Consider the following 14,525-nt stretch of genomic DNA (forward strand, 5'->3'; position numbering starts at 1 on the left):
ATCACTTGACAACCGCTGTTGGTGTGTTTATGTCTCTATAATTTAGCAGTTCGGCAAAAGAGACCAACAGAATAAGTACTAGGCTTACAAAGAATAAATCCTGGGGTCGATTTCTTTGACTAAAAAAATAACCTTTAAAGGTGGTGCTCCAGCATGGCCACAGTTAAATGATTGAAACAAGTAAAAGAATAAAAGAATAAATAAGCATTTCATTGGATAGAATAATCTGAATGCTAAAGGGTTAATACAAAAACAAAAAAAAAGAAACAATTATTTTACTTCATCAGACAGCTCCACAGGTAGAGTTCCAGTTCCATCATTTAACATACATTTTAACTGCCATTTGCCATTTGCTCGAGTCATCCTGCTTAATAATGTTGATATATAGCCCTGTTGAAAAAAAAAAAATATATATTTGTAGGGAATTTGAAAACTCTAAAATGTTGATTTCTAAGATTCAAAACCATAAATTTTAGTAAAGGAACAGCTGACGATAGTGACTCTGATATTTGACTAGCACTTATTAACTCCAGAAGGATGAAAGGTAAAGTCAACCAGGGTAAAATTCAAATTCAGTACCTAAAGATACACAAGTAAATACTGTGTCAATATTTTATCCTACATTTTAATGATCTGAGGATATGAATAAAATTTCATTTCAAGGGATTACATTATCATCGCCATCATTTCATCATTTAACATCTGTTTTCCATGCTGACATGAGTTGGACAGTTTGAGAGGAGCTGACCAGTTAAAGAGCTGCCTGGGATCCATGTCTGTTTTAGTATGCTTTCTATGGTTGGACACCCTTCCTTATGCCAACCACTTTACAGAGTGTACTTGGTACTTTTTATGTGGCAACAGCATCTTCAAGCCTGCAAGATTAGGATCACTCAGCTGAAGAGAGCTGTAGGGGACATGCCTGTATGCAAGGACAACCACGTTTTTACTTGGGGTAACATGTCTCTCAAGTAAACTGCCAGATGTCTCAGTCCCTTAATGCGAGGAATCCATTCTCTTCATAGTAAATAAAGCAGGATATTATTTAACTTGATTTTCTCCACATATATCATAAAAAGAATGTTTTTGTTTTTTGTTTTTTTCTTCATACTGAAATGAAACAAATCAAGAAGGATAAACAATAATACTTTTTTTAATCAATATCAAATAACATTGTCTCACTCTATTATTGCCATCTGCTAGTCCCCGACCTAGGTGTTCCACCCACATGTAACAAGAAAACTTTTCCCTCACCCTACCCCAACAAACTACATCTCTTCTTTTTCTAGCATTTCCTCCTTCATTCACTATGCCTAGTTCTCACCCCTTGCCTAGCTCTCACTCCCCAATCCTGTCCTTACACCCCTGTTCCTCTATATCATTGCTACCCAGTAGCCTCTCCAACTCTATATATACCCACTTCTTTTGCCACTTACTCACACTTTTTAATCGCACTCCCTTCACAATATCCTGTTACTTATATTATGGTATTTGAACCTCAAAGGTATGCCCGGGCACTTGCCACTATCTAAATCTCTCTCTTCCTTTACTCAACCATCTCATTTATACTCTGATCCCCGTTCCTTGTGAGTATGCCCTGTATTTTGCCACCATCCCCATCCTGCCGTCTCCCTCTCTCTCTCTCTCTTTCTCCTGCTCTTCCCTCAGGTTGGGCAACTGCTATTTTCTTTGCAGTAGCACACCTGTTTCTGTCTTCATTCCTGATCTTTCTCTCTCCGGCCCGGTAACCTTGTACTTCCTCTTCAGTAAGACACCTATATCTGTCTCACTATAAAACCTTTTCATCATCACCTCCTCCAATGCCTCCTCCCATCTTAAAAGTTTTTGTCTTGCAAGTACTTTGTGACCCTGTCAGTGCAGGTGCCACTTAAAAGCACCCAGTCCACAGTTAAGTGGCTGGTGTTCGGAAGGGTATCCAGCTGTAAAAACCTTGCCAAAACCGACCTCGCCTGTGCTTGTGCCACATAAAAAGCACTAAGCCCACTCTGCTGAGTGGTTGGTGTTAGGAAGGGCATCCAACTATAAAAATCCTGCCAAAACAGCCACAGAAGTCTGGTGTAGGCTTCGGCCTGGCCAACTTTTGTGGTTCCATGCTAGCATGGAACACAGATGTTAAATGATGATGATGATTATAGATGAATAAATATTGCTTAAATGCATAATCAATAACCATTCAAGCAATATATTCTTGTAAGTGATCATTAATACTACTTTTATATGACTGTGAGAATAAGGTTGGAGAACTAAAAGTTATTAAGCTGAACCACCAGTAAGAATTTTATCGTACTTCTTTTTAAGATACAAAATCTATTCTTATCAATACCAACAACATTGGTTGATGTTCATTTTCCAATACGAGAATCTTTATTGTAGTATTTTCCATGTGGAATGGTCCAACATAATCACAACTATTTGATCTATCTAACTACTTCAAATCTACTTCATGTACACTCTATTATCAATTTACATTTCTTTACTAAATATAGTCTTTCATAACAAGCTGTTTTTTACTTGACCTGTTCCTCATCTCTAGTCACTACTAACTCTAATCATTACACAATACACAACCACTTAGTGAGCCTGTGTGTGGTTGCTCAAACTGCTAAAAATAACATCAAATTTCCCTACAACTACATTAGATAAGGTAATCCTGGCAGCCGCCACCACCACCACCATCATCACCATCACCATCACCATCACCATCATCATCACCACCACCACCATCATCATCATCATCCTTAACCCTTTAGCATTCAGATTTCTTATTGAAATATAATGTTTATTTATTCATGTTGTCTGGAATTAATTCTGCATTGTCTTGTAGCTTCAAGACTTTGATGATGTGATTGTATATTTTTAGAATGACATTGTAGGAGAGATGTGAGAGGTTAGATCTAGTCAGTTTTAGCATAAACTATACAGACTATTGGGGCTGGTTATGGCCAGTTTAAATACTACAGGGTTAATGTTCTTTTTTCCAATTTGGCATAGGCTAAACAGTTTGACAGGAACCAACAAGCCAGAAGGTTGTGCTGAGCTCCAATGTCTGCTTTAGCATGATTTCTATAGTTGGATGCTCTTCCTAACACCAACTGCTATACAGAGTGTACTGGGTGCTTTTTTTTTGCAGCACTGCCACAAGAAAGATAACCAAGTACTTGCAAGACAAGACCTTTCAACTGAATGGAGTACAGTACTGAAAGTATACCAGAGAGACAGAAACAGAGATCTTATTGAAGAGGTGAATACATGGTTTCCCAGTTATGGAGGAGGGGGAGATACATGGTGAGGTTATAAACTTTAAGGTACAAGGTGAATGTGATAGAGAGAATGAGTGAGTGGGGTAGATAAGTGTGTTACAGGGTGAAAAGAATGTGACAGATGACTAGATACAGGAACAAAAGCAGACACAGTAAATATCAGTTAGAGGAGGGGAATATATTGTCTGTAAATAAGATGCAATTATCAGTTCACCTGGCAGGAGGTTATCAACAACATTACACTGCTAACATACTCATTACATAACCAGCCTTTTGGCAAGAGAAACTTTTTAATGACAACATGTTTAGAACTTCTTGTTTAAAATAACAAAGTAGCAAAATTTATCTATTAACATTAATAAACTATTCAAATTAAGTTTTTTAGGACATATGAAACATTTAACCCTTTAGCATTCAAATTATTCTATCAAACGTAACACTTATTTATTCACATTGTTTTGAACTTATCCTGCATTATCTTGTAGCCTTGAGATTTCAATTATGTGAATGTATACTTTTTAGACTAACATTGTAGAGTAGGTGTGAGGCTGATCTGGCCAGTTTGAACATAAAGCAGGAAGAATATTTTTGCTGGATATGGCCAGTTTAAATGCTAAAGGGTTAAAAAGCATGCCCAAAATATTTTGATGAATATTTGATTTTAGAATTGTTGCCCTTTATAGGGGCCATTTCAGGAAATTGAAGTAAACTTGAAGAAGAATTGTTTACTGAACCATGAGGGCTCTTACTTTCCATAAAAAGAGGAGACTATAAGGGATCAAAGTCTATATTACAACAGAATAATATATATCAATAATCCCTCCCTTCCCTTCTCCTGTTCCATGCTATGCCAACTCCCCCAGTTAGTACCTGTTCTACTACTGTTACACTCCGCTACCACCCTGTCTCAGCTATTAATCTGTTCCTCTCAACTTCCTTACACTCCCTCATCACATTACCTAAAATCATCTCTCTCTCTCTTTCTTCCCTTCTGTTCACCTCCACTCATGAACCCTTAATCTTACAGCACACAAGGCAATCTTAAATAGTTCTAGAGTTACAAAAGAAAATGCACCTAGTACTTTTTGTAAAGTGGTTGACATTAAGGACATCCAACCATAGAAACCATGCTAAAGCAGACACTGACACATGACTCAGTGCTCCAACTTGACAGATTCTGCTGAACATGCAACCCACACCAACATGGAGGCTGGATCTTACATATTGGTGGTGGTGGTGGTGGTGATGATGCTAGGCAAATGATTTACTTTGAAACAAAGATTAGAACACATGTAGTGAGAAGAACATTTGCACTGTGATAGAATCATTGTAGCCTTTAAAAACGCACAACTTGTTTTGTTAAATTTCATTTTCATGTAAAAATTTGTAATTACAGTAATCCCTCGACTATCATGGGTCTTACATTCCAAAACCTCTCGCAATAAGTGAAAATCTGTGAAGTAAAAACAGTATTGTACTGTATATTTTTTAATTATTTTTATAATTTCTATATATTTATTTTATTATAAATGCAAAACAACATCACGGAGGAATCAATGTAAGCTTAAATAATAAACCTCGATAGGTGAACCACAATATGGCAAGAGATTACTGTATATTATATATTATCAGATGTTGAAGTGTTTAATTTGCATATTTACAACCTGGCTCTACTTCAATATGTCTCTATAGAATGATGAGAGGAAAGTACCCCACTGTAAGAAAAACAATGAAGCGTGTAATAAGACTAAAATATGTCTTGTACTATCAAAAATTAATCAATACTCATTGTATTAAGTTAGTTTAGATGACAGGGTTATCTCCCCTACCTTTTTAAGAGAATTGATCATTATTATACTTCTTTCTTCACTACATGCATAACTTTAATTCTAAATTTTGGGCTCACTATATTTTACTATTCTAAACAAAACTAGTTACACTTCATTTAGTATACTATGAAGACAGAACACTGACTAAATACATGTGAACATGTCAAGATAATGCTCAATTATATCTGATATGTAACCATAATGCCTTAATATGGTGTTGAGCACAGTTCACCAAACTGAAAACAAAATACCAGTTGAAGACAGCATTTCTGCAGAGGTCTTCAAAGCTGGCTCTGGACTTTTTGTGACTTAGCTACTATTGTGTAATTTCAATAATTTGAGATGCTAAATATTTTCCACAAGACTGAACTTGCATGATAGAACTGTGTGGCAAATTTGTCACTTATTCTTCCAAAGTACTTCCACTGTGCTTACAGATGTCTGTACTGTAAGGTTGTTTCCATTCTGGTCTAGTTACAATGATCGAATTATTATACACTGACAGGACCTAAGATACAAGTGGTATTTCCAGTAGTACACAGTTAATCATCATTGTCATCATTTAACGTCCATCTTCCATACATGCATTTAATGCATTTGTAAACTTTGCAACCACTTCCGGCATCTTTCTATTCCTATGCATCAACAGCCACTGTAAAGTATCAGAGAGGCAAATTAATATATCATGGAAATTGCTCTTCCTCATAAAGGCATACTATTCCAGTATATTGATCAATCTCAAAGCAAATAGAGAGAACTAGGTCTGTAGTAAAAAGTAGTTTCATAAGTTTATTTGTCCCTGTGACTGATTTGTGGTAACCATTGGTGATTTAGTCCTTTCCATCAGAAGAAAGAATGCAAATTATGACATCTATACTTTATCCAAGGAAATAAAAGATGTAAATCAAATGACATTATTTTCAATGAGAACTGAAACTAAATCAATTATTTTATCAAAAACTTACAACCAGATTTACAGTTCTTCTCCCCCAAAAAAGAAACACAAACACAAAATTTCAATAACAAAGATGAATAAATTAAGCTAAACAATCATCTATAAACTGATAATAAAACTCTATCTTATTAGTCATCATCATCATCATTTAGCATCCATTTTTCTTGCTGCTATGGGTTGGATGGTTTCACTGAAAACTAGTAAGCTGGGGAGCTGCACCAGGTTCCAATCAGATTTGGCACAGTTTCTACAGTTGAATGCCCCTCCCAATGCCAACCACTCCAAGAATGTAGTGGGTACTTTTTACATGACACCAGCATGGGTGCCAGTTACAAAACACTGGCATCAGCTTGACAAGTTTATAATTTTTTGTTCAACTATGGTAGCATGTTGCCTGAAAATTTGAATATTCATAAATACAAATAAAATTTTTTTTATAACAGCCTTCTTTCAAGTAGCATATAGAATCTGTGGTCAGTACTCTAAATTCACAATCTATAGCCATTTTAACTTATTAATAATTCAACATAACTATTTGCTATCTGTTTCAAGCTGCCATTAACATTTCTAATATTACTTGATACTAGTTTTGGCTGTATATTCTAACAAATATTCCTAATGTTTTAGAAATAAAAACCAGTGTAATTGCCAAAATCTCTAAAATTATGCACAGGCCTTACCTTAATGTAAAATTTAATTGATTCTGCTTGTAAGTTGTAAGCTTTCAATAGAAATAGGTACGTGAATGGAATTTTATGGACATCAACTGAAAATATTGTGAAAAGGGTTACAATACTGTTTTAGTAAAAAGGACCATTAATAATTCAAGACATAAAATTTACAAAGCATTAAAGGAATTTTCAATCAGTAAATATTTCTATATCACCAACATTTCTCTTATGTTCAAACACTAGTTACAAAAGTCCTATGGACATCAACTGGTGAAATAAATATATTCAGCTCATGCCTCCTGACTTCCTTTATATTTTATATACTCCTCACAAAATAATTTTCACAGATTGGATTTACTGGACTTCAACTGCAGAGGACTGTAAAGTACATTCCTATGTAGTGTTTAATATGTGGTATGTAGCTGGATCCACTAAAAGAGCCTTTTTGTGATTACCACTGGATTATATAAGTCCATATATTGTACATTAAATTTATAATGTTATATGCGTATTTTAAATCAATAGCAGGTATACTGTTTTATTGCTCAATAATCTATAAATTTTGTAAATATGACTTTAATCTATTTCACTTCTTGTTTCGCTTTAATTTTAGCTATTACAGTTAAGGTCATGGAGCACTACCTTTTATAACTCATTTTCAATTTTGTACTCAGGCAACTCAAATCTCATTTTCCATAGATTGATTTTGGTGCACCACTAAATTCATATCTCACAACTACTATCATGCTTTTCTTTCTAATGTCACTACTAAACAAATTACATGAGCTTCCTCAACATTCAGTAAATATTTTGGGGAGTATTAGATGTTCTGGCACAGCCATTTTGGCATGATTCATTTGCTGATTCAATGCTAACTTATTTTACATCAGACATTTTAATGTGTGTGTCTCTCTCTCTAACCGTTTTTGTTTGCATGTGTATATTTCTGCATTAACAAACGTGTGTGTGTGTGTGTGTGTGTGTATGTGTATCTGTGTGTGTGTGTATGAGTATCTGTGTATGTGTGTGTGTATGTGTATCTGTGTGTGTGTGTGCGTGCGTGCACGTACGTGTTTGCCACCAGCACCAAAACAGGTGGTATGTCCAATCATCCATGCCAAACCAACATCCAAATACCTGCATCAAATCATTTCACTCTGTGTTTCCATTTTACAAGATCCCTACATGTATTAAATAAATATATTACAATTACAAAACTTATCTAAATTAGAATGATCATCAAAATTTTTTCTAATGTGATTATTACATGAAAAAATACCTTATGAAATAATTCAAATAATTATTAAACACCTACCTTTTGAAAGACAAGGAAATATGTTTGACTGAATATGACTTTGAGTGCTCAGTTTTGTCCATTTGTTCATTAAATGCTCTATGCTATTAGAAGTGGATGTTGAAGAATTATTGTAGGATTCAAATTGACTAGCATCAGACTTCTCTTTGTTAGAGTTTATATTAAGAGTAGATAACTGCTTGTTATAGTTAGATGTTACTGAAGAAGGGGGTTTTTGATGTGCTTTTAACCTAGAAGTACTTATTTCATTCTGCATTACTGATGGAGCCATGGATGTAGAAGACGGAACAGCACTACAAGAGGGAATGTCAGAAATTTGTGGTTTCATTTCATTTTCAAATTCAATGTCATTTAACATAGCAACTTCCATTTCATCTTCATCCCAATTTCCCTCAAAATGGGAAATTTCACTTGGCTGTGAAACTGGTTTTCCATTTGATTTCTTTGGAATATTTAAGTCACCATTTTCATCAAGTTCTTGCATAAAATCTAGATCATCCCACTAAAATAGAAAAAATACATATTTAGTCTTTTCAAACAAAATATTTCTAATTTAATCTGGAAAAAGTACTTTTATTAATATAACTTTAATCAGAAGTCTTTTCCTTTAAAAAATAAAATAGAAAGCTTAGAAAGAATTGAAATTAAAAAAAAGAAAAATGGAATAAAATGAAAGATGTTTTGAATATTAATGAAATTGTTTGAAGAAGTTTTCTTTATACTTATATCAATATTTTTCAAATTAAAAATGTATTCCTATTTCACAACCATTTTCTTTGTCTGCATAGCTAGAATACTTTACTTTTCAGAGCAATAGACTTTAATAATGGGTACCCTTCTTACCAGTAATCACATAGCTATAAATTAGGAGTCTTCTTAATTTTTCAGTTCCCTGTGAACCATCAATAAATACCTTCCAATAAATGTCTCTCCAATCCAGTATAACCCTCTCTTTCAAATAGCCTTCAGTTCTTTCCATCTTACTTGCCTTGAAAGCGAATGGTGTCAATTCTCTGATGCAGAAAAACCATTCTTTCTTCAGTCAAGTGTGTTTGTTTTACTTTGTGTTGGTTTATAGTTTTTTGTAGTTGTTTTTCCACTTCAGAATGATAAACCTATGATCAGACCCCAAACTTAAATACTAGGTCTATATCTAGAAAACTTTTATTGTATGATACTCATAAATAAGCATTAGGTACATCCTATCTCATGGCAGGAGCCAAACATCAACACAATTTTGCTTGCTCCGCCCTGATTGAATTCATTTTTATTTCTATGAAATATACAAGTGAAGCCAAACTGAAGCATGCGAAATTGCTGAAGGAGACAAATGAATTTAAGATCTGACCGTGCATCCAACAGGCCAGCTCCTTAACGTCACACTCACTGAGAAGCTGTTCTCATAAAATATTGATTTCCAATTTTGGCAAGAGGCCAGCAATTTCCAAGCAGGGGGTAAGTTGATAACATCAACCCCAGTCTTCAACTGGCACTTATTTTATTGACCCTGAAAGGATTGAAAGGCAAAGTCAACCATGACAGAATTTTGAACTCACAACGTAAAGCTGAATGAAACGCCACTAAGCATTTTGCCTGGTGTGCTAATGATTCTGCCAGCTCACCATCTTGTTCTCATAAAATATTAGAAGCATTTTACCCATTCTTTTTTATAGGTTTAAAAAAAAGGGAGCCATGCCCATACACTTATAGGCTGTCTGGGACTGGTGAGATTGATATGGTTGATGTTGAGTTTAAACATCTGTATATCAGGGGGTATACAAGGGGAAATGTGGGTGTAGATGAAATTCCAAGGATTTGATGTTCTCTAAAGGAAGGACTAGGTAAAATGATTAGTGCATGGCCTGGTTAGTGATGAGAGGAGAGTATGCTGAAGAAAACATGTTGGAGGTGATATGGAACAAGCTACATCAGACAAACTGGAGCCTTTGTAGTAGCAACAGAATTGGTAGAATTAGTAAACAGGATTAAAGAAATTACTTAAGAAAGTGTTTATGGAATCAAGAGTCTGTTTTCAAATTATATAATTTTTAATATCATGCTAAAAATACTTATTGGTTTGTAGAGAGATGAATGCAGAAGTAAACTTAAGTGAACAATGTCTGTATACCTCTCCAGCAAATTCATCTATTAAATTTGTACTCGTTTTTGTTGCATTATCTGTAAAACAAAATTAATCCCAATATCAGCTTAGCATTTAACCTATATAGTTGAAATAAATCATGACAATAACAGCATTAAAATTACTTGTTTTCTCTTTTAAATAAGTGAAATAAATTTATTTTAATCCTCTTATAGATATTTTTCCTTTTTTTTTTTACATTTCTAATACCATTGTAAAAATATTTTAAAACTTGTTTACATACAAAATAAAAGAAAAATGTTCAATATTGATGGTCTGATATTTCTTATTTAATATAAATATCCATATTATCATTTTACAATCTTCAAAGTATTTCTTAATTCAAATTATTCAAATTTTATGGTTTTTATGAATACAAAATATATATTTCATATAAACTTGTTACAATAACAGATTATTACCTTCCATATTATTATAATGAGGGTCAAATGTTTCTTGTGAAGTGTCTTCGTATAATCTGTAAAATAAAAAAAATACTGATTTTAGAAATTAAAAAGATACTGATTTTAGAGAAATCAAAATTGTTCCTTTACAGTTAAGGAAACTTGTATTTCATAAGTCTATAAATACAAGCCACTGGCACAGGATGTTTGCTTAATTATTCCTTTTATGGAGTGATCTAATTTATGATAAGCAATATCTCTTAAGGCCCACCACTAGGAAATTGTCACCCATGCCTAACCTAGAGTTTATCTGAAATGTATTTGTATAAACATTTTAAAAATCAAAATTGTAGATAATGTGTTGTTGATACCTCTCGACGATAACAAGTAATACAAATAGACCAGCTCCAAATGTATGTTTAAAGTGAGTTGCTGACTAAGTTCTTAAGAATTACTACAACACAAAAATTTAAATAATATTCTCAATACTTACATTGTTTATTAAGATTATCACCAATATGGTCTTATTTTTCAGTATTTATTTAAACATCAAGACCAGAAGTTTAAAAGCCTTTAAACTTGGATAAAAAGAAAACCTGAAACATGTATCTATATTCTAGGATGATTTGCAATCCAAACTAGTTCAGAAAATTAAGGAAACTTCCTAGATTTCAAAAATCAGTACATAAAAGAATATAATTTTAGGAAGTAACTCTTCAGAAATCTTACCTTGATTTTTTCTGAATACAGGCTTGGTCATATGACGAGTCTAAGTAAATAATTAAAATGACATGTTAAGCCAGGAAAATGTTATGGAAAATTAATTATAGATGCAATGTTATTACCAGTTCAAATATACCAGTGGTAAGTTCAAATTTGTAAACAAGCTATTCACTGTGTTTAGTCATGGTGAAAATTTCTCGCTGTAGACAAATGGTGTAAATACACCTAAATCAGGTCGCAGCACCAATAGGTGGTGCTGCAAGCTGATTTAGGTGTATTTACAGTGAGAAATATTCTCCATGACAAAACACAATGAATGGCTTGTTTACAAATTTGAACTTGCCACTCGCATATTCAAACTAGCAATGGCATTGCATTTATACATATCACTGCTTAGCACTCCCACCTCATAATTAATTATAAAATATTTAGGTAAACAAGTAAAAAATATTCTAGCAGACCAACAACAGACTTACCTGAATAAACATGCTTCTTATTTTGGACATTAGAAGTATGGAGTTCTGTCATCTTTCTGTTAGATATATTCTTGTTATTGTTGTCACTATCTTCAAAATATTTTCTCATGTCCTTTCCAGCAAACAATGCAACTTCCTTCCTAAAAATGAAAATAAAGCACTATTTAATTGATCAGAGAAGGCCCTACATATTATCCTATAGAACATAATAATAGTTGTGATTTTAAATGATTATCAGTTATTGAACAAATGTTTACAACAGTCTGAAAACTTTAGCTTCTCATTGAATTTTATAAGAAAAACAATAACAGAAAACTAAAAGGAATGAACAACCAATGAATTGGCCATTAAGAAATGATTGTAAAGATAAAGAATTAAAAAATCAAATTAAAAATTGTATTGATAAGATTCGACAATGTTGGGTAACACTTACATAACTTTGGGTATTAAAAGAAGTTGAGCATTAGATTCTATTAAAGAATCTACTTCTCCACCAAGTACACTTATGTTTTCATTGCTCAACATCAAAACACCATTTCGACACAAAATTTCACCTTTAATTAATACCTGAAAGATATAGAATAAAGATAAACCTCAAATTTTACAACCAAACCATAGTTAATATAACAGTACAAATTAACTACAATAGGTAATTTTATTCATTAGTATCCAAACCTGTTGTAAAAACAGGTTTTAACACATTCTTTTAAGCATTCAATGTTTTGTAGTCTTCAAAGATTTACATTAGTTTTATTATATTTACTAGCAGTAAAACCCATCATTGATCGGGTAATTACTTTTACTGTTTATCAGGAGCCACATTGAAAGTATTATTATATGTATAATTTATTCCTCCTGAATGTGTGTATTTTTAGAAGAGAAAACCATGTAATAATTGAAGAAGAAAGATCAATATCATATATGAACTTGTGTTTGTTTATGATATGGCAATAATAAGTGAGTTGTATGTGTTATTTTATTTGTCTATACAGTAATAGCAATGATATAATATTTCTATAAGATAAAAACATGTAATAATTGAGGTAGAAAAAAGATAGTTTTTATACATGAAGTTCTGTTTGTTCATTACATGAAAATAGTTCAGCTGATTGATGTCTTGAAAGCCTTGATCTCAAATTTGTTGGAAGTTGAAGTGTTTTCACATGATGCCATAATACAGAAGACTTTATTGAAGCATTGAGCTCATCCACTTTTGTTCCTCTTGGAACAACTGGTAGTGTTTGTTGGAAGTCTCCTGACAATAATACTGTGATATTTCCCATCATGGAATTGCAATTTCTAATGTCTCATAATGTTCTGTCAACAGCTTCAAAAGCTTTTTTGTGGACCATGGTACATTCGTCCCAGACAGTTAAGTGACATCTTTGTACTACTCTTACTCTTTTTACTCTTTTACTTGTTTCAGTCATTTGACTGCGGCCATGCTGGAGCACCACCTTTAGTCGAGCAAATCGACCCCAGGACTTATTCTTTGTTAGCCTAGTACTTATTCTATCGGTCTCTTTTGCCGAACCGCTAAGTTACAGGGACGTAAACACACCAGCATCAGTTGTCAAGCGATGTTGGGGGACAAACACAGACACACAAACACAGATATATATATATACATATATACGACGGGCTTCTTTCAGTTTCCGTCTACCAAATCCACTCACAAGGCTTTGGTCAGCCCAAGGTGCCACGCAGTGGGACTGAACCCGGAACCATGTAGTTGGTAAGCAAGCCACTCCTGTGCCTAGTTCACCCATTGCAGAATTTTTAGATATATTACAAACTGGATCTTGTCTATTAGATAAATCTAAAGGTTATTTGAATGTTGAATGAGCAGTCCGAACCTCCGGGCAGTAACATTGCTGCAATCCCAGAAGTAGCAGTAGCTAAAGCTATATTACTTTTTTGATGAACTTCAGCCAGGCTGAGTTTAATAACAAATGTTTTCCCAGTACTTCCTGAAGCATCTAAAAAATAAAGTCCTCCTGTGTTATTGTTAATACTTTCTATGACAGTGGAATATGCATGACGTTGATCAGGTAGAAGCTTGGGAAGATTATCATTTATGTACATGGTCAGTTCATCATTATCATAGGAAATTTCTCTCATTATTTCAGTGGAGAGAGTGTTAAGATCCCCTCTATTAGTTAGTGGAAGACCTAAATTTTGTATAGGTTCTCCTCCCATGGAAATAATTTGATCTTCTATTTCAATCAAAGCCACATTGTATATTGCATCTGTGAAACCAATATCTTGCTCAGGATTATTGAACTGAAGTTGGTGCTTGAAATCTTCAGCAAAATCATTTCTGAACACAGTTGAACAGGATTACTTACTTGACAGTTTTTGAGAATAATAGCAAAAAGATATCTTAAAGTCTTAGGTGTTTTTGATATTGAAGCTTCTTCTAATGTAGCTTCCCATTGCTGATCACCTGCAAGCAAACCTAACTTGAAACACATTTCACGATATGTTCTGCAAATCTCACCATCAACTTGTTTCAAACTTTCCCCATGAAGTTGGTCCTCTTTTTAAATGAAGAAGCATTCTGAGGTGAAAGCATTCATTTTGGTTAGGATGTACAGTATATAATCTACCAATTCTTGTTTCAAACTTAATATCAGAGTGATCTTGAACCTTTGTACCTATTTTGCATCTGTTCCATTTATTATTACTCTATGTGTAATAAGAAAGAGAAAGAGAGAGAGAGAGAGAGAGA

General features: G+C 33.6%; 1 protein-coding gene and 1 long non-coding RNA gene across 6 annotated transcripts in view; one reads left to right on the forward strand and one right to left on the reverse strand.

The window, feature by feature from the left end:
* LOC128247606 (uncharacterized) overlaps positions 1 to 14,525 on the forward strand; it is a 40,729-nt gene that overhangs the window by 21,010 nt on the left and 5,194 nt on the right. Inside the window, exon 3 of one of the 2 annotated variants that reach the window (XR_008263973.1) lies at positions 3,152 to 8,058. The exons of the other annotated variant lie outside the window; for it this stretch is intronic. This is a non-coding gene — a long non-coding RNA (uncharacterized LOC128247606). Of the gene's footprint in view, positions 1 to 3,151; positions 8,059 to 14,525 lie in introns of those variants that run through there. 2 annotated transcript variants of the gene reach the window in all.
* The window catches only part of LOC106879797 (recQ-mediated genome instability protein 1), a 52,453-nt gene that overhangs the window by 15,719 nt on the left and 22,209 nt on the right, over positions 1 to 14,525 (reverse strand). For all 4 annotated transcript variants that reach the window (XM_014929502.2, XM_014929501.2, XM_014929503.2 and 1 more), the window contains 8 exons: positions 12,228 to 12,361; positions 11,795 to 11,934; positions 11,325 to 11,364; positions 10,614 to 10,669; positions 10,180 to 10,229; positions 8,052 to 8,553; positions 6,746 to 6,831; positions 280 to 390 (listed from right to left, as the gene is read on the reverse strand). In XM_014929502.2, the coding sequence (XP_014784988.1) occupies positions 280 to 390; positions 6,746 to 6,831; positions 8,052 to 8,553; positions 10,180 to 10,229; positions 10,614 to 10,669; positions 11,325 to 11,364; positions 11,795 to 11,934; positions 12,228 to 12,361 (1,119 nt within the window). The remainder of the gene's footprint in view (positions 1 to 279; positions 391 to 6,745; positions 6,832 to 8,051; positions 8,554 to 10,179; positions 10,230 to 10,613; positions 10,670 to 11,324; positions 11,365 to 11,794; positions 11,935 to 12,227; positions 12,362 to 14,525) is intronic.

This window comes from Octopus bimaculoides, chromosome 4 (genome assembly GCF_001194135.2).
Source record: "Octopus bimaculoides isolate UCB-OBI-ISO-001 chromosome 4, ASM119413v2, whole genome shotgun sequence".
Taxonomy (NCBI): Eukaryota; Metazoa; Mollusca; class Cephalopoda; order Octopoda; family Octopodidae; genus Octopus; species Octopus bimaculoides.